Source organism: Paralichthys olivaceus, chromosome 14, assembly GCF_024713975.1.
Source record: "Paralichthys olivaceus isolate ysfri-2021 chromosome 14, ASM2471397v2, whole genome shotgun sequence".
NCBI classification, from domain to species: Eukaryota; Metazoa; Chordata; class Actinopteri; order Pleuronectiformes; family Paralichthyidae; genus Paralichthys; species Paralichthys olivaceus.
The window spans coordinates 21,574,336-21,594,755 of NC_091106.1; the positions used below are offsets into that span (position 1 = coordinate 21,574,336).

The following is a 20,420-nucleotide window of genomic DNA, read 5'->3' on the forward strand; positions in this document are numbered from 1 at the left end:
CACACGGCGGTCAGTGCTGCATCCATACGAGGTGAAGACATGAGGTGCAAGCTCAGGGAGAGGTTCTTCATTATTATTATTATTATTATTATTAATTCTTTTTTATTATTCATTTGTGTGAAAAGAGCAAAGATAGGAGACATGGGTAAACATTACATCAAACACAGTTTTTTTATTCTGCACTTTTGAATTTGTTCATGTTTTCACTTTTTAAATATCTTTATAGATTTAGTTTTTTTTTTCAATGATCATGTGGTGGGATTCTTTTCTATCCTCGTGCTGCCTCCTCCTGGAAGAGGTCAGTAATTGCAATGCTCAAAATTGAGCACATTTGAAATCACAGTAGTTGATTTAAAATAAATACAAATAAATACATCAAGTTATTTTGGACAGGGTTGAGTTGTTGGTTATTTCTCCCACTTTTCTGAGCATCTCAACAATAATGTATTAACTTAATATTTTATCAAACACCGTCTCACCCTTCAGACTTTTGTGCTGGTTTGTTTTTTTTGTTTTTTTTATAGAAAACAACAGAAGCTTCCACAAAAACAACTGTGCATTAATATCTTTGTTGTATTTGTTCCAATAAAACTGTGAAGCTCCGGAGAAGTAAATGTTTTCCATGATCACTGAAGATCCAGGAGTCTGCAGCAGTTCTCTGTCCCCGTGCTGCCCCCTGCTGGAAGAGGTCAGCAAGTACAATACTGAGCGTAAACTACACATGCCCCCTCCTGGTAGAGGAGCGTTAGTGAGGACAATGCCCAGAGGCAACTAGACAGAAGTGTTGACTGCACTCACACAACCTTCATAGTTGGAGTTTGAAGTCTCCTGATTCAATCTTTGCAAAGTACTTTAGAATTTCAATATCACTGCAAGAACTACTTCAGACTTGTGTCTAATGTTCCAAAGTGTTTTTTTATGTGAAAATTATGACTGCAAACTTTTTTATTAATAGAATAAACTATTCCATGTTTAACTTTGTTTTCACAACTATTCCACTCATTCTTAAAATCCTACAGTTTCAGTTTTTATTATTTCTACTCATATACAGTACTAATGCAACATACAAAGCTGCAGAGCTGGTGTCTATCTTTGCACACCAGCGTTGGTAGAGGTCAGAATATATAGAGAGGAGAAGGATGTGGGTGAGTTTGAGTAGAATTAAAATCATAAGCTGCGCTGGCAATTTCCCAAAATGACACCACATGAAGAATCTTCAATATATGAATAATAATGAAAAGTGGACCTGTGACAGTTTTAGACTTCCTGCCACGCGATGATGCTTCACTAACGACTGCGGCCGACCACTTGTCCGTCTGTTTATTTCTCTCTGTCTGGCTCATGACCTCTTAACTGTTGCAGTGTCTGGTCAGAGCAAATCATCAGTCACAGTGTCACAGGTCCTGGAAGTTCAAAGGTCAAACTCTGACCTCGGAAAACCTGGAAACCTGGAACTTGCCCCGTCTGCTACAAACACACACACACACACACACTGGTCAACTGGAGGGCAATCAGAGGTGATCAGACATTAACGTTGAGCTTGAGACACAAACACACACAGATGTTATGAAGCCCTAAAAATAGAGTTCAAGGGATTTTATTCTTTTCTTTTATAAACTTTTTCACTGAGTTAAAAAAAACATGAACAAAAACCACAATGTGTTGAGTTGAATGACTTTTATTTTGGAGGCACTTTCCATTCACACAAAAGTTGAAAAACTAAGATATAAATCACATCCTCTTCATCATTATGTTCACGTGTTTGTTTTTTGTACAGGAGAAATGAAACTGCATTTGATCTGTATTTCTCATTCACCTCGAGACTGTTTCACATTTCTCACAAGCTTCTCAAGTTCCACGGGAAAAGAATAAGTTCATGTGGAATCCCGCTGTCTGAACCGCAGCCGTGTAAAATACAAACCAACCTCGGACCTATTCTTGTAGAACCGAGTGGAAAAGATGGAAAAGCAAAGTGTAAATAAATAAGTTTCAAGACGTTTCCTACCTGCTGTAGTGAAGCGCCTGACGTTTAAACACTGGCCTTTAATCTTAAGAGTTCATTCTCATCATCAATATTTTTATTCGACCCAGTTGATCATTCAAATCCGACAGCAAATCTTCTTTACGGTGATTTCTGGGTCGGAGTCGTTTATTTGTGCAGTTGACGCATCTTAATCCAACTCCTCTGATCTCAAACCAGCATCGTGCTACAATGTACAAGCAGGAATATTAACGGGGAGAATCAAGAGGGGACACTTATCTGTACAATATGTGAATATATTGAGCTTTTAGTTTCTCAGTGCTACAGAGAGGGAATGGCGGACGAGAATGTACAAGAGGAGTTGATAAGAGACAGAGTCGTTATTCTCAGGCCTTCAGGAGCTCTTGTTTTCAAAGTAGGTCTGTTCGATGCGTCTGCAGAACGACAGCAGGTTGCTGTAGCTCTTGATCCGCTCCGCCAGCTCAGTGCTGGTCAGTCGGGTCGTCAGTATGGTGAACAGGTGACCGAACACCAAGGCGTCCAGCTCTGTGGGCCTGCGACACACACACACACACACACAGTAAGGGTTACTGCTAAAATAAACAATTTGATTCAACACTTCACTTCAGTTTTAGTTAAGTCGAGTTTTCTAACTTAAAGTTTAGGTCAGCAATGTTATCATGCACAAGTTGCACTATACACTTCCCTTCAGACGAAAACATATAAGACATTAAATCAACCACGTACTGTTTATTAAAGAAGAACGGTTGTGTTCCCAGCCTCTGAGAGAGAGCCTGGCAGCACTGACTGACATCTTCATAAACCTGAAACACACGAGCAGAGAAAAGGTTTTTAGATTTTTGTCATCAACATGTTTTGAGACCAGAAGTATCTGGGAAACGTGCGGCCCCCCCCGGTGGCAGCTCACCTGCTCCAGCGTTTTCCCTCCCCAGCCGATGGCGTTCATCTTCCTCCGAACCTCCCACTGCTTCTGATAGGCCAGGACATTACTCAGCGGCCACGAGTACGGACTGCTGTACCTAGGACGGGAAATCTACACAAAACACACACACACACACACTGATTAAGAATCATTCAGAATAACTGATGAAAATAGAGACGAGAAAACTGTCCACACCTCAGCAGCTGTCGCATCGTCACACCACTGGATGTACAACTGTAGAGAGGAGAAGAGACTTCAGTGATTGGTTACTAATATCCAGTGTGTGTGTGTGTGTGTGTGTGTGTGTGTGTGTGTGTGTGTGTACCTCAGCAGTAAGCAGCATGTTGTTGACCAGCTCCATGTACGCTTTCATTTCAGCTCTTTGAACATCATCCAACCCGTCGCTCAGGGAATGACCCTGAAACACAGAGACGATCTGTTGTCCTCCACATCTGAGTGAATCCTCCTTCAACACTGATAACGATCTCTGAACAACAAGCAGACAGTAAAATACCAATGACAGTGTTTGGGTTACTTACCTTTGCTTTGGTGAATTGTACTATTGGCCCAAGTTCTGACACCACCTGGTTTCCTACATGAATAAAAGGGATCTTACCTGCAGAGACACACACACACACACACACACACACACACACACACACACACACACACACACACACACACACAGACACACACACAGACACACACACAGACAAAGATAGGGGGAGAAGAGTAAAGAAAGATTGTTTTCTTAGTTTGTGTGTCTCCGTGATTCAATCAAGTGAAAACAAGATTATTTTGTTATTTCTCAGTGGAATGGACGACAGCGAAGAGACTGAGAGGACAACATCGTTAGGAGAGGAGAAGATTTGCCTCTGCAGCAGCTCGTGCACTCACCAGAAGGAGACATATATTCAGCATTAGCTCTGCAAACCACCTGCACAGGTAAACCACACATCCTGAGGTAGGCCTGCACAGGAGAGCAACACGAGGAGGTCAGTGAGTGGTGGAATAATAACTGACCTTCAAAGTAAACTAATTAAATTAAACTGATTTACTGCACTTTATATGAACTTCATTGACACATGTAATGCTATTATTTTCTCAAGTACCCTCATTGTACTTTGTGCGTTCTATAACGTGTACACGGTTCCATGCACACCGATATATTAACTGAGAACAGATCTTCACCTGCACAGCGAGAGACGAGGCGCAGTCTGAGAGCAGAATCTGATCCTCTGTAAGACAGACAAAAAAAAAAAAAAGAAACATCACGTAAACGACTACATGAATAGCGATCGTTCATTCTGCGTGTGTGTTTCAGCTCAGTGCTGATTTACCCTTCAGAGGCTGGTACAAGGTCGCACTCTCAGGCCACGGCTCAGCAGCTGTCAAACACAAATCACACACACACACACACACACACGATGGTTTATGATTTTAACAGCTGACATTCAGCTCATGTCACCGTCAAACACAATTATAATTAATTTAAATGTGAATTAACGTAAAAAGGCACAAACTCCACGATGAATATTCACGTGTCTGAAGCCAGTTTTTAAATCATTAACATGATCAAATACAATTAAACACGTGAAGGAGATTAACCTGGAACACGTGACTGAGCTGTCAGGTGACAGGTGAGCTCTCGCGATAGAAAACGCGAGTAAAACTTTAACTTCTATATAAACTGAGTCAGAATCCAAGATGGCCGTTTGTTGATTTGCGCTGCCAGCTGCAGCAGCAGCAGCTCGTGTCTGGAGCTCGCGTCTGAGTCTGAATATTCAAATAAAATCTCATGAGTTCTTGGGATTGAATCGTGTTTCTAACTCGCTGCGATGGTTTCAAAGCTCCCGAGCAGGTTTGTGTTCTAATCGTTGATCTGCAGAAACACTCGATGTTCCCCGGGTTGACGTGTAGGACGAACGTTAGCATTGTCAGCTAGGTGGCTAATGGTGGCTAAAGCTAAGATTTACCTGCCATCTGCGACACGAAGGCTTCAGCCGCCAGAGACATGACGCTGCTGGAGGTTCCTCAGCTCAGAATAACGACTCTCAAGGATTATTAATGATTATTCACTCGGCTGGTGTCACGGTTCACCGCAGGGAGAGGACAAGTGCAGGTTCTGCAGTCATCGACTGGTCCGGCTGCCTTAAATGTCCCGAGGAGAAACTGTGGCGCAGATAGTTAGTTCCTAGGCTGTGACAGCTGCAGCGTGTGGGATGAAGGGATGGATGGATGGATAGATAGATAGATAGATAGGTGGATAGATAGATAGATAATGTACTTTATTTATCCCAAATTGGGAAATAATTGCACATATAGTGAAATAGCAATGAAACAGATATGAAGAATTAAAATGTGATAAACATAATGTACTAAAAACTGTACATACTCCCTAAGTCAACAAAGTACTAGAATACACAGTAAAGTACTAAATGCAATGGAACATAATAATGGAATTTCAATGCTAAGTGTTTTATTTGTTGGTTCATGTTTTATTTTTAGTGCAAACTGATTTGACAATTAATGGAGTTTGTTTAATACTTGTTCTCACGATTATTATTTCCTGACACGACAATTCAGTTTATGTGTCACTCACTTTGTTTATAGGACTAACCTCAAATATCGTCAATGTCATTATACCAAATAGGACTTTACTTTCATCCAGTCATCCCTCTGTTTCCCCATCCTCTTTATAACATATCCTCTTCCTCTTTTCCCTCCTTTATCACTTCTTGGTTAAAATGGCCGTTATAACAGAACCATGCTGAAAACAAAACAGAAAATCTTCGAGAAAAAGTAGACCAGGTTGAGATTAATTTAAAATGTGCTGTGTGTTGTTTTCTCTACTTGAGAACATCTCAAAGTTTTTCAAGTCCAAATAAAACTAATGACTGGTCGTTTCTCTCTTTCAGGCTGCAGTACTTAAAGCAACCAATCGGGGGCGTCCCTGCTTCACCACAGTCAGACTGGAGAAAAGGCAGGTTGGTGTGTTTAAGTCAACTCACACATCTCTGTGAAACATCAAATGTTTTCACTCAACACATAAGAGGCACAATACAAACTGTTCAGTCAGACAATCACCTGTTTTACTGGTAATCTGCATACGTGCAATACTTCCATGTTTATTGTAGAAGTTTGTGAATACAGACAAAATCGAACATGTTGCACAGAATACGATCCGAGTGTTAAATGCAGGATTTATAGTCTGACGTTGTTTCGTGGTTTAGTGTGGGTGCAGGGTTTCCACCAGCAGAGCAACACGAGCACAGTGACTGATACCTCATTTTTTCTGCTTATCAAATGTCAGACATGCAGATCCTTTAAAATACTTTCTGAGTGAATATGTGAGCTGCTGTCGGTCTGACTGTTCATCTCAGTGGTCGATGGGTTGTGCAATGTCAGCCACGTTGTGCCTTCCCTGCACATTTGACCGCGTCTCGGCCGGAAGACACCAATTAATGGCGCTCATTTCCCCCCCATCCTGTAACACACACCCACACACCCACACACCCACACCACATCACATCACATCGTATCACAGAGGATTCCTCTCACCTAAAGTGACCCATGTTGTCCCTGTGCGTAAACGGTGCGTAAAAGCGCACAGAAGATACTGTGCAAGATCTTTCACGTGGCTGCGAAGACTTTTGGTATTTATATGGTATTTTAAAATAGAGTAACTCTTTGGCATAAGTCTCCACTGAATTGTTATAATTCAACATTTTATATTTTGGCGTGTGAAAGAAAATGAGTTTACATGCAGCTTCCCCCCTGTCTCATTTGGAGACAGATGTCTTTCAATAACGGAACATTTGGTCTTCTGTGTGTCTGTCTCTGCTTCACACGGTGTTTAAACAAACCAGCCTGTGTGGCTCTATGATGATGTGACGTCCGGGATCACAGTTTATCCGCGGAAATAATCCGGAGCACACTTTAAATCCTCCCACGGGAGAAAATCGTCACATTTGAGAAGCGTCTTCGCTCACACGAAGTTCTCCTGTAAATTATGACTGTAACAAAGAGCGTGGACAAGACAGCGGATCACTCTATTTTAAATTATGGATATGTTTTCCTTCATGTGGCCCATTATTATATATTGGTGGTGAAAGAAGATTTATTTTTGAATGATGTGTGTGTGTGTGTGTGTGTGTGTGTGTGTGTGTGTGTGTGTGTGTGTGTGTGTAAAAATATTTGCAGTTTTGCAACTCGAAACAGTTTTGTTTATTTTTATCAAAACATTTCCACGTATCAAAGTTTTTTTACACGATGAGTTTTACTTTTCTTTTTTTTTTTTTTACAAAAATGGACACGTACAAAAGAACCGATGATGCTACGAAGAATAAAATATGCTTCTAAATAATAATAATACAAATAATAAAAATAAGTACTGGCGTAGGCTAAAATACATTTCAATAGCATATTCAACTGGAGCATCTTTGAAAATGCAACACTTAGCTTTTTGCAGAGAGGATCATTTCAAACCTCTCGATGATGGATCCAACTACAAACCTTGCAGAAAGTTATTTTCGTTAAAACCCTGTAACCCTGAGAACATGAGTTGGACTTACAGTCAGTGTCGTACATTTAAAAACCTTTACATCCAATTTGGCTGCTTCTTAAGTCTTTGTTTGTGTATTTCCTCGTGCGTAAAAATGCAACTTCTCCTAAATTAATGACGACTTTATTTACCTTATGGAATAAGAATATCTGAATATGGCTATTTATTCTACTAAATATGCATTGTCTTCTGATATTCCTAAAATAAAAAACTGAAACATTATTAGTCCAACCATTCTGCAGGTCAGTGATTTGGTGTTGGTGTTAATTGTTTTCCCCTCTAAGCCCCAGTCTGTGGAAATAACATTTTGGTAATGTGCATATTCATTTAATCGCTTTAGATAGCTATTCTCAAACCCTGTATCGTATTTACCCTGTAGAAATAAAACCCTGTTTACTCCAAAAGACGCAATCTACCCTCGTTCACCGCAGATACAGGGAGAACTGCAGCCAATTATACAGGCACCGCGCTCCTGTGCCTTTGTGTCTTAACTTGAAACAATTCTCTAATTGCACCAGAAATATTAGACCCTATACAGCTTAAGTGTATAGAGCTGCAAATATTAGCCGAATAATCAATTAGTACATGTGCAGAAAAAAAATAATTCAGTTGTTTTTATGCTAAATGGACAAAAATAAATGTAGGCTCTTAAATATGAAGATATTATAGAAAATATCACATTAAAGTGGATATCTGAGGTTTGGACTGTTGGGTGGAGGTCAAGGACTCAACCGTTTTCTGACATTTCACAGACTAAAGGATTAATCGATTAACATGAGAAAATAATCGGTTGAATAACTTGTGAGTAATTGCAGCCTTAAAAAGCAAAATTCAAAGCTTTTCGTTTGTGAATTAAATATCAGAGTAAAACTGAAATATCTGTACAACAGAAAGATTTGAACACAATCAAAAATTAGGCATTCAGAAAATCGATAAAGCCATTTGCTGGTCAATTGGTGGATCATTTTAAAGCAGCTAAGGATTGTTTCAGGACCGCAGTTATACCCTGGATCACTTTAGCAATGTTGGATAATGAAGGTGCGGACGTGGATGCTCGTGACGCACAAACGGCGCTTGGACCACCGGCATCACACGGTGATCACCGCCTTCACGTTGCTGCCGCTGTCGCTGTTGTCGCTGCTGCTGCTGCTGTTGTTGTTGTTGTTGTCCGTCGCCCTCTTGTTTTTGCTCCTTCCCTTGGTGTTGGGCAGCTTGTTGTCCTTCTTCCAGCGCATGCGTCGGTTCTGGAACCACACCTTCACCTGGCGCTCGGACAGGCACAGGGTGTGGGCCACCTCGACGCGGCGGCGGCGCGTCAGGTAGCGGCTGAAGTGGAACTCCTTCTCCAGCTCCAGGACCTGCTGCCGCGTGTAGGCCGTGCGCAGCCGCTTTGGTTCCGGTCCCACGTGGTTCGGATTTACTATTTATAAAGAGAGAAACATTTGAAATATAAATCATCAAGAAAAGGAGAAATAATTAAATCCAAACATGCGTAAAAATGCAATTTACGATTGTATTTTTTATTTCTAATTATAAAATGAATAGTAGTTTATTTAGCCAATTCTTCTTCTTCTAGGTTTTATACGAATCCATGATATAAACGTATGTATAATTTAATTAGTTTGAAAAACTAACATTCTAACATTTTATGTGAACATAAATAATAATGATGTGGTATTTTTTCAGTTTTGATCCTTAGTGCACTATAGGATGAGATCCAAGAAACCGAATTTTCTTTACTTTTAACTTGCAGATTTTTTTGTTCAGCTGCACACCACATACACACACGCTCACACACACACACACACTCTCTCTCTCTCTCTCACACACACACACACACACACACACACACACTCTCTCTCTCACACACACACACACACACACACACACACACACTGTGGCAGGGCCATAAAACTTTATAGGGGTTGTAATTCTCCCTGACTCTCACTGAGATCGTAAATAACTCGACAACAAAAAAACGAAAGAAGAAAGAAGAGGGTGCATCTGGCTTCTGAAAGATAAAAACGTGAACAAGGGAATAAGAGAAACTGAGGTGATGGAGAGATGTAATGGAGAGAGTAGAAATAGAGAGATGTAAATCTTTAGAATATCTCACCATGAGCGATGTGCACTTTCTTCATCCAGGGGTACACAACGATGGGCGGCTTGTCCTTGCCCTGGCAGGCCGTTTTCCTCTGCACCTGAACGGTCTTTGCGCACGTCATCCAGGCCTGGCACTGCAGGTCACCCGCGGGGAACCTTTCCTTAGCGGGGGCGCCCGTGCCTCTGTAGCCGGGGAAGGGCGCACTTTGGTTCTGCAAGTGGTCCTCTCCATCCTCCCGCTGATGCCCCTGCACAGAGTGAGGATAGCCGGTTTGTTGTGGTGTGTATGGAGGCGGAGGGGGTTGCATGGGTTGCTGGAAGCCCCCTCCATAACTACCACTGTCCTGGGGGTTGTTGTAATACCCCCCCTGGTCACTAAAATTACTGTAATCTTCTTCACAAGGCGGGAACTGCGGCTCAGCATATTTACAGCTCACCACGTAGGACTCCATGATTGATTTATAGCGAGGCTGGAAGGAGAATACTAATTTTTCTTTCTCGCCCCTCTCTCTGTCTCCTTTTCCCCCTCTGGCACGGAGCCATCCTGCGGCTGTCAAATAGACGGACGGCCGCGCGGGCCACGTGACCCTGCGGCCAGCCAATGGGAGGCGGCACTCCGGGTTGTTTATGTCGGACGTAATGGGATAATTTGAAGGCAGAAAAATGTTCATTATGGGACTAATGAAGATTCGCCCTGGTGGGTGGAAGATGGTTAAGAATAGATGTTTGTGGACTTTGAAGAATAACGTGAAGGATCCTGCAGACTGCGGACTTTATCTCATCATGACGCTTTGGCTGCACACTCCCCAACCCCCTCCGTACATCCCTCCATCCCCCTCACACACCTATTGAAAATGCACGGACTGTAGATTTATGACTTTCAGCTGACTGACTCTTACCCCCACAGATGGCCGAGGCTGAGAAATTAATCTCGCCCATATTGAGGGACCTGCGGGGGCCATATTTGGCCTTGTGGCGAGTCAAAAGGGCGCACAACAAAACGTGGCCGGCCAAAGAGGCCTCCAATAAAAAGAATGGGATAAAAGGTTCCCAGACAGTGACTAGTAGTTGGCTTTGTTAGGCTGGGGTCAGCCCGAGGTGTCCCCTTCACCACCACCATCTCTGCCTCTAAAGGCTGCTGCTTGGCTTAAAAAATGATGCTGGAGCAAAGCTGGAGGAGAGAAAAATGCGTCAGGGCTTTTAAACTAATGAAGGCAAATTATGCCTGATGCAAAATCGAAAAAAAGTGAAAGAGATAAGTGGGAATATGCTAAATCGAAAGCCCCCACACGAAGATAAAATCCCATCTGAGGTGGCTGGTGGCTCCTCTGTGCGCTCTGCACGCCTGAATATACCAAAGATGAGCTCCCTTCTGTCCAAAAACACTAAATCACCAAATGCCATATATTTGAAAAGAAATCATCTTTGCACTGAGGAATACGCCATAAATCCTGAGCAACATCCATCAGGATTTCATGAGGCTTTTCTGCAGCTGCTCTCTGAGGATCCTGAAGCTCTGATGCTGGAGCCAAAACCTCTTAATAACTCCCGTGATGCAGACCTGCCATTACCTCTGCTTTACACAGCCTGTAATGATACTCTAATAAAGAGGAGAGGGGGGGAAATGCTTTAGCTTGGCCCGGATATTAAAGTGTGTATTTAATTGTATCATGGCTGACAGAGTTCAAGTGAACTGGAGATTATTTGAGTTTAATGTGTCAGGATTTATGAGTCGTTTGTTCAGACTATTTTACAATGAATGGCTGAAAAGCCACTCATAAGACACCGTATAGGTAATGAAGTGGCTTAATTCCACTTTCTCTTCAGATGAAATGACTTTTATGTTTGTCTCATGGACACTGGGGGTAACACCATTTAGCTAAAGACAATTTTTAATTATTTTATACGAAAAAAGCTGCATTTCTATTCATTCACAGGAGGAGACTCAGTAAATATGTCTGATATTGTATTTAAAGGTTTAATTAATATTTTGTTCCATGTTTTTCTATTTTGTAAAAAGAATTGGAGCCACGTTGATGATCTGAATGCTGCAGCAGTGATTTAATTGGGGCATCAAATCAATCTGTAAGTTTACATGCACACCCATGCAGATTAGTGCATTGTTGTTGTGTATCCTCGTGATGCAGATGCAGATTTCTTTATCCAGACTTATCTGAGCCGACTTAAGTGCTGCTGGGGAATTGAATCCAGTGGTGTAATCACATTGTGTATCTCAGTGTGTGCAATGATCCGTTTGGGCAATCACAGATTGGAGTTTTTTCCTGCACAGCATTGCACAAATGTCAGTCAGGTACGGATTTGAAATGAAGGATTTAAAAAAGGGAGAACTGAACACAAAGGTGCTGCTTCTCATGGCAAAGCAGAGGCAGTGTAAATGTAAACAGTGCTGGGTTCTTCCTCCCAGTCCGTGGATGTTGATGGATGGTTAGTCATCGCCCATAGACTCCCCTAGAACCCAATCTGTGACTGAGGCATCTCCACACACATTCGGTTCTACAGGGTATATATAGGCGACGGCTCACTTCACGGCCGGCTGCTGATGACTTCTTCTTGTTGTCGACAGAGATTTACACGCGTGTCGTCGTTCAGGCGTGATATTTCACTGAAGACGTTGCACCTTCTAATGTTCTCTACATATAGACACAACCTAACGTCACCATTCCACCGCTCCCTTCATTTTTTTTAAAAAGCATGTTCCTGTTGTTCACCATGTGATGGATCAGTGTCACTGTATAATTTCCTGAAACCATTAACGGCGCTGTAGCTTTCTGACATCAATAACTCATTATGGGCACGGCACATTCATTTTGATGCATATGTGTAATTACTATATGCAAGTGAGGCTGTTGTGTTGTGGTGCCTGAACAATAATGCAAATTGGACAATGTGGAGGCTTAGTTTTGGAAATGCATGAAATCTGTGATGAAGAGGAGCGAATCAGATCTTCAGAAAAGGAAATAGACAAATGTCTTAATTGCGCCTGGTAAATGAAATGTTAATGTTAAACACAAAAATGCATTTTGTGTCAGAAATACTTGGAAAAATCATTCACAATCCATGACGATGCATGATTCGGCACATTATTCCGTGGGCAGCTATAGTGGTGTCAGTTAGCAGCTGCTTCTATTCAGTCTACTACAATACAGCTGCTCAGCCATGTATTCTACTTTTACAAGTCTATAATTAAAGATTTTAATAGTTTCTTAAATGGATGTGTTTACGTCCATGTGTTTGTTAGTGGTTTGATTCGTCAGCAGGATTAGATAAAAACTACTAAATGGATTTCTACGAAAATTGGGCAATTAGATTGGACATGACCCAAGAAAGAGAAACATTTGGACATGAATCCAAACAAAGGGACGGATCCAGGAATCTGTTTATTTCTTTAACATTGTGAGGTTGGAGCTTTTTTTAACATTTTCACCATTTTTCTGCGCAGATTTCTGAGTTTGTACAATTTTTTGCCGCTTAATTGAACTTTTACGGGACTGTTGGCGAAGATATGCGCTGTTGTGCCGTTCTTGAATTGCGTTTCTTCTTATTTTATCTCGCAAACTATCACTGTAGTTCAGTCCAGTTCCACATCGCTGCAAATTGTAACCTCAAAAGTAAACTGTTTATTTGAAATTGAACATTTGAATCTTTGTTGAGGTAGATTTCACTGATTAGATGTTATATTTGATTACATTAGAGTTCTCAAGTGTATGAGATGGAAGACAAACCTGAATTATCAGTTAAATGTGAACACAGTTACAGATGTTCCCATTTGTGAGGCAAAAAAACCCCCCAACCTTTTATGTTTTGTTATTTTAAACGTGTAAAAAGTGTCACAGGCCACGGCAGTTTGTAAATGCAGCTCTTTCCCACATTCACGTGGCTCCATGTGGACAGAGCAGGGCTCCCTAATGACAACCTGCCAAAGTTGCTGGTAAACATACCAGCCGCAGTGCCTGACCTGTATGTTAATTGTGGGTAATGGTGATTTCTGAACTTGGCCTGGACTAAAGTGAGCGTCGCGGGGCTCAGACGATCGTGGCCCTGAGGCTGAATCTAAATTTCCCTGCCGAAGTGCATTTCTGATGCTCCACAGCTCCTGTAGACGTCCGTAACTCCACATCTGCCGCCAGTGGAGTCGCCACAGGCAACATCCAAGTAATAATCAGGCAGTGATGTCAATACAGTCGTTGTTATTGTCTCTTTGTAAGTTAGTTTTGCCTGGATGCGTATTAAATGAAGGGTTAAGATATATAATGTATTGATTCCCATCCTCTATTCATCAATGTTCAGGCTCTACTGAACATTATCCGCTGCTTTCTCCATTCTCATATTTAACCATGCATCACACACATACACAAATAACTGGTGTGTGCATGTGTATTTTTACTATAAACGATCCAGATTGCAAAGATATTTTCGCTGTCCTCTCTTGCCCTGCAGCAATCGCCCTGTGCTGTTTACATTTTACTAAATTCCCATGGCCATTTGAGCAGAGAGGCTGGTGAAGACTCAGCTCCGAACCATTTGTTGCTGGAGCCTTAAAAAGGCTTGAGTTGCATGGAGGGAGAAGAAGAAGGAGAAGAGGAGCAGAGAATGGGGAGCTGTTGTGCTGGAGAAAGCATTTTTAAATAATTGATTTTTAACAATTGACACTGATGTGGTTGAATAATGAATGTGCAGTGTTCGGAGCACCTTCCTGCAGATGTAGTCAGAAATCTCATTCACTCCAAAACTATTAATCCAGGCCTCCAGTGAGGGAAAAAAAGGACTTTGACCTAAAACTTTCATTTTTCACTATTGTTCCAGCCCAGAGTCTTCTGCTAAAAGGGTTTGAAACCTGGAGTCATTAAGCTCACACCTTCTGAATGGGGCTGCTCTGAACTTTTAGAGGCAACAACAACAATAACAACGGAGTGATGCTTGGGCTTCTTTTTTTTTTTTTTTGAAAGAGCATTCTTCTTTAAGAATGTAGCCTAGCTGCCGTCAGGTCGCTGCAGGGTCAATCAGAAGCGTTGACCGCTGGTTCACCGTTTCATTAGTCCTGGAGCTGGACAGGGCCACGCAGGGGCCCGGGCTGGGGACCACGCAGAGTTCACGCGGACTGCGGGAGTCGCGGGGCCCATTGTTCCGCCGGTCGCTCCCTCTGCTCAGATTATTGTTGTGCAAAGGCAAAAAGATTAAAGGGTTAAAGTGTTGAGTTAATGTCCGATTATAATCATCTCAGATTAGGATTTTATGTGTTCTGCTGCAGCTTCTCCTCCTCGCTCTCCATGTCTCCTATTTCAATTATCAATTATTGGCTGAGTATTGATTAACGTCACAGTCGTTTGAGGACTGATATCCCTCCACTAACAACGTTTTGCAGACATGAATCGAACACGTCTTTCTGTGGAACCCGGACACGTTATTTTATTCTCTTAAAAATAATGTTCGAGCATCTTCACCAACATTGTTATAACCGCCCTGATGACGTCCTCTCCTCCTCGCGCCGGGTTGTGATATAAGGCCATTCAAACGTGGCTTTTCTTTCTCGGGGTCGTTTCACTTTTTCATCTTAGACAGGCTGACCGCCGGCTCACCCCTCCGCCCCCGGCCCTGTGCCGGGTCAAAGCCGAGCTGAGAGCAGCTTTAACCCGGTTTAGACATTAACTGCGACCTCCAGCCCCGCATGGGAACCCGCCTGCACCGTCCCGCACTGACCGGTGCGGTGTGAACGCGTGGATTCAGACTGTACATTATGATGAGGGCTGTTTTTAAATGGAACAAAATGAATCGCAGACGGAACTGAGTTGGATTTTAAATACGTGTATATAGTAACTGCACTTTAGATATTTGGACATTTTATTTATAGGCATTAGATCGATTTATTGGCTCTGCAAGAATATAATGAAATAACGTGACACATACTATAATTACAGGTGAATTTCGATTATACATATGTATAATATAATATTGGTAAAATAAAAATATGTAGGTTAAATTGGCAAAATTACAACTAATGATATTCATTTGGTTTTTGTTTCTGCAGACTCCTAATTCAAAAAATAAGAATAGAAATATTGCACTGTGATTTGGTGAACAGTCCAAAAACATCCCCTCCTGTATGTAACTGTGACAAAGTTTGGACGACATAGTTTTATCATTAATATTTTTCAAGCTTTACAAATATTTAATACACATATAAATCCTTCTTAAGTTTAAGTGACTAAAGCAGAAGTAGTTACTACAGTTATAAAGGTATTAGTCTGAAAAGTCAATGCAATATTTTAATCTCCAAATGTTATTTTAATGTTTTATCACTTTTTGTTTATTCTCTCTTATTTATATTTTTATATTGTTTAAGTTTCGTATTGTAACTCTATTAATTCAGCACTGTGGTTGTTTTACACACGTCGTAGCCAATAATTAAGCTTTGACTATAGACTTGACTTAAAAACGTGGGGTTTGTATCCCATCATAATGAAATTAAATCTCATTAGCTGCAGCCTTCGGTGCTATTATCTGTGGTTTGTGCGTAAAAGCCCAAACTACAAGCTGCGGTGAGTGAAAGCTTCTGTTTCGATATCTGCAGCAGCAACTTGTCAGATCTGTGCATCAAACTGTGCCACAACCCTTCGTGTAATTAGTGTGGAGTTGTTGCAAAGATGAATGTGATTGTGTGTAGTTATATAAGAGGGGCGTCCAGCTGCGACTGTAATAAAAACTTTCTCCTCGTCATAAACTGTCCGGACGTTGTTCCGAAGTCTGTTTATGAGCCTGAGAGGAGCGAGGTGAAGCTGAGGGATGCTGAGAGATCCTGTGAGATACATAACTCCTGATAAACTGACTTTGTTTGCGCATCCACACTATCCACGTTCCAGAATAAGAGATCACCCTGAATCTAATCTCACGTTTTACTGCTGAAGCTGTTAAAGTGAAAACCTGCAGACATGCGGACTAAATGCGTTTAACGCCTGACCAAAGTTATAATTCTAGTTATTATTATAGACCATAGAAATATATATATATATATATATATAAATGACAACAGATCTATAAGAAGTCTTATATTTTAAAATCATTTCACATCAGCCTGATAATCCACAACATCTGGAATAAATTTAATAATAAAAAGACGCCTCAGAAACTAAAGGATCTTCTGTAGCTACATATGCTGCATATATATATATATATATATATATATGTGTGTATATATTCACACACACATATGTACATTTACTGTTTCATGTTGGAGGTTTACTGCATGAAAACTACGACGCTTTTAAACCTGAAAAGTAAAATCCAAACAAACAGAATCATAATGAAGTGATTTTGATATCAACCACTTTTCTGTGAGGTGAATTCAGACACATTCACTTCAATATTAGAACACGAGCACAATGATAATACAATATAGAGCCTACAACCATCAATCCAGGTTGAGAAAAAATGTCCTTTAACCTAGAACAAATGAAATCAAGATATTTTTAGGAGCCTAAAATTTGACGAGAACAAGATTAGTTTTTATGTCTAAAAGCATTTTTTAAGATTTTTTTATTTAACTATTAAAATATTTCAAATGAAAAATATAAAGAGCAGCGACAGCAAGAAAACCTCAAATCTGCAGTGAGACAGAAGTTTTACCCCCAAAGGATCCTTGAATTTCAGGAAATCCGAACTTTGAGAGTCACTGAACCTGATGAGTTGTAAAAAAAGATTGTCTGTGTAAGAGCCCTCAGATCTCTCGTCTTATTATTAATAATTGGATTATAGATTTGACTACAGGTGGATCTCTGGACTCTCTCCACCGCAGGGCCCTAGAGGGGTCCCAGGACCACCGTTTTAATTTCGGGAACACTCCCCCCCAACACACACACACACACACACACCTCTGCCCGTCCGCGTGTGCACCCCCCCTGCCCCCTTTTACACGAATAACTTCATATCTGTGCCAAATATGAAAACAAGACCCACTTACTTGTTCTGCTCTGATCTCGCGTTAAAACACGCTCGTTCGTTACTGTAAAATCCGGTCAGAGCGGATTGAGTGTGATTATCGGGAGCGTCTCCGTGGTTTCCCTCAGCCACACAAAGAGCATTCTGTTGATTTGGGACAAATATCGGCTACCAATCCCATCTGGCCGCCTGTCGGCTATTCTCTCTGAGTTATATTTTGGGGCTTGTCAAACCGCCGGCAATAAAACACACTTTATTACCGTCACGTGCTCGGTTTTTTTTTCTCCCTCTCTGCTCCCACGCGGGTTCATAAATTATTAGGTCCTGCACCAAGAGCCACTTTATTCGATAATGGCGCCACAGAAAAACATACACACACACACACACACCCTTTAATCTCTGCGTTTTGAGCCGTTGGAGATTGTTGTTGTGGCCATTTGGAGCACTTTGAATGAATGCAACCCATTTTTCCTTTTTTCACTTTTATTTTAGCTTCTATTTGTGCTAGAGTTTGACTGTTTTAATGTGTTTTTTGGGTTTGAAAATCTAAATATTGACCTTCTCTGATCTTTCGGTTGCTGTAATGATGAAGGGGAGCATGTTTTTATTTGGGTTTAACGGAGAAAAACCTGTGCGTAAAAGCGAAGGGCCTGTACTTTTCGTGCGTAAAAAGGGGGCCAGTGATCTCTGTCGCCCTGCTCGGACCCCGTGTGGGCTTCACCACGCTACTTTCCACCCAGACAAGCTGAGACTAAAGGCTGCTCTTCATTTTTCCGGATGTTTCTGGAATGCTGTTTGGAACATTTGTTTCCTGCTTTGATTTCCGTAAATGAGGGAGCAATAAAACCATAAACGGGCTCTGTGAAAACAGACTGTGTGTGTGTGTGTGTGTGTGTGTGTGTGTGTGTGTGTGTGTGTGTGTGTGTGTGTGTGTGTGTGTGTGTGTGTGTGTGTGTGTCAAACTGGACACCGCTTTGCTTGCTTTAGCAGCTCTGCGGCTGTTGTGGACATTCAAGTGTCAAAACAACGTATTAAACCAAAATGTGTATTTCTTAAATATTCCTAATGATGAATGGTAACTAATTAAAAAATGTGCTTATGGTCTAACAATAAGAAAATAATAGAATTAATAAATAACACTTGAAACAGTTTGTAGTTCAACTCAATGAAGGCAAATGAATAGTTTATATAACTGATATTTGTACTTGGTGTTCAAAATGTAAAAATTTAAAGCGTTAGTTTTTCGTCTTTTAATTAACAAATTGTCTCTCCTGCTTTTTTAAACCACAATCCACTTAAACGCATAATTTATGGCTGGTTGGCGTCCTGCCCACTAGCGCCTCCTAGCTGCTGTGACCTGAAATAACTGATATCCCGGGACAGAGGAGGGATACAGTGGCTGTGTTCAGGGTAACTGGGAGAACAGAGTTTTACTCCTGACCTCCAGGCTGAATGAGGCAGAGGGTGGAGGGAGGTTTGGGCCATGACGCGAGGGTGAAGTAGATTCAGCAGCAGGATGCTGTTGTTCACAGTCATCCTTGAGGCTTTAGCGCCGCCTGGTGTTCACACGATGCACAACAGAACTGCACCAAGAGGCAGAGAAGCGGCTGTACTGTCTCATTTTAAAATGTGACTTTTCTGATTTTGATGATGGTGATCAATCCTCATTAGTGGTAATTTTCTACAAATATCGATATGATGAGAGTTAAATATTTCAGTTATTTGTTATATTATTGCTGTTAAACCATTTTCTCCGTAATTTTGTTTAAAAAATAAGAATTGAATCTTTAAATCGTTTTAATTTCGTTTCTATTCGAACTGTGCTGCTCTGATGGAGCTCATTTGTTATTCAAACCGTCTAACATCTGCAGTGCACCGCAATGTGTTACCTAAGTGACACCACCCCCTGGTGGTTCATAATATCCATTGCACTCTTTGATTGAAACCATTTGAATGGAATAAAATAGTTAAACCAAAGCTTCACTTCAAATTTAAAGCCACAAAATGATCTTGATCGTGATAATTTGATCACATAGTTTTTCTTTTTTCTTGTATTTGTTAAATCCAATAGAGAACTGGTGGGGATGATGGAACATTAGTCGTTATTACCGAATCAAATCATTTTTGATAAGATGTCAAACATGCAGCTTTTCATTAACCGTGTATTTCTCTTTTTTTTGTTTTTTTAGTATCTGATAATAGCTTCCCGCTTTTTGTAAAATAAAATTATCAAACTGAAAAATGATCAGATGAAAATGTTGCATCATGACAGAAAGGCCTTGATAACAGAAATCATCCCACATTATATATTCTTCAAGTCTACAGTGTTTTATTTTGTGGCTTTTCTGTCATCATAGCAGAGTGATGTTTGAAATGAATCTCTGGGGACAAACCTGCAGGTTGCTTTCGTCTTCAGACATGTCCTGCTGAATGTCAGGTCTCTGCAGCATCCTGCGGAGACAGAGAGAGACGTGTGTTTTTATCTGTCCAGTCTGTCTCTCAGGCTTTAATTCAATGTTTGTCTCATTCCCTGCTCCACTGTCTTCCCTATCTCCTTTTGTCTCTTTGTCCCCCCCCCCCCTCTCTCACACACACACACACACACACACACATATATATTCCCTGCCGCATTGCAGTAGGTTGTAAATACTGAGTGCCAGCTGAGTTCAGCTGAGCAGCACCAGTGAAATACTGTCTTTGTCTCTCACACCCCGCCTGCTGCTCTCTTGGGAAGGAGAAATAAAAAGAAAGAAATGTGAAAATTCAAAAAAAAAAAAAAAAAAAGGGGATAAAATACTGTTTCAGCCTCTTTGTCTCTCTGACACTCAGGCTGCCCTCATAAAACAAGGGGACGTCAAAGAAAACAAAAACATGGA

General features: G+C 41.2%; 2 protein-coding genes and 1 long non-coding RNA gene across 3 annotated transcripts in view; 1 reads left to right on the plus strand and 2 right to left on the minus strand.

The window, feature by feature from the left end:
- Positions 1 to 1,662: 1,662 nt before the first annotated feature.
- mtx2 (metaxin 2) lies at positions 1,663 to 5,093 on the minus strand. The gene is made up of 10 exons (XM_020093220.2): positions 4,901 to 5,093; positions 4,265 to 4,312; positions 4,116 to 4,162; positions 3,822 to 3,894; positions 3,464 to 3,540; positions 3,250 to 3,342; positions 3,120 to 3,158; positions 2,910 to 3,035; positions 2,729 to 2,805; positions 1,663 to 2,535 (listed from the first exon to the last, which is right to left on the minus strand). Exons 1-10 carry the CDS (start codon positions 4,938 to 4,940, stop codon positions 2,376 to 2,378), a joined length of 780 nt encoding a protein of 259 aa, XP_019948779.1. The 5' UTR covers positions 4,941 to 5,093; the 3' UTR covers positions 1,663 to 2,375.
- Positions 4,631 to 20,420, plus strand: part of LOC109633393 (uncharacterized) — a 32,918-nt gene continuing 17,128 nt past the window's right edge. Inside the window, exons 1-2 of the long non-coding RNA XR_002202997.2 lie at positions 4,631 to 4,785; positions 5,843 to 5,911. This is a non-coding gene — a long non-coding RNA (uncharacterized lncRNA). The remainder of the gene's footprint in view (positions 4,786 to 5,842; positions 5,912 to 20,420) is intronic.
- Positions 7,128 to 10,396, minus strand: LOC109633362 (homeobox protein Hox-D4b-like). The gene is made up of 2 exons (XM_020093164.2): positions 9,605 to 10,396; positions 7,128 to 8,908 (listed from the first exon to the last, which is right to left on the minus strand). The coding sequence occupies exons 1-2, from the start codon at positions 10,260 to 10,262 to the stop codon at positions 8,577 to 8,579; spliced, it is 990 nt and encodes a 329-aa protein (XP_019948723.2). The 5' UTR covers positions 10,263 to 10,396; the 3' UTR covers positions 7,128 to 8,576.

What these genes read in the sequence shown, in the direction of transcription:
- mtx2 (XM_020093220.2), bottom strand. Translation starts at nt 4,940, where the DNA reads ATGTCTCTGGCGGCTGAAGCCTTCGTGTCGCAGATGGCAG. An exon ending in TGAATATATGTCTCCTTCTG is followed by an intron (nt 3,541 to 3,821) that starts GTGAGTGCACGA and finishes GTGTCTCTGCAG; the next exon opens with GTAAGATCCCTTTTATTCAT. An exon ending in CCGTTCTTCTTTAATAAACA is followed by an intron (nt 2,536 to 2,728) that starts GTACGTGGTTGA and finishes TGTGTGTCGCAG; the next exon opens with GCCCACAGAGCTGGACGCCT.
- LOC109633362 (XM_020093164.2), bottom strand. Translation starts at nt 10,262, where the DNA reads ATGAACATTTTTCTGCCTTCAAATTATCCCATTACGTCCGACATAAAC. An exon ending in GAAAGTGCACATCGCTCATG is followed by an intron (nt 8,909 to 9,604) that starts GTGAGATATTCT and finishes CTTTATAAATAG; the next exon opens with TAAATCCGAACCACGTGGGA.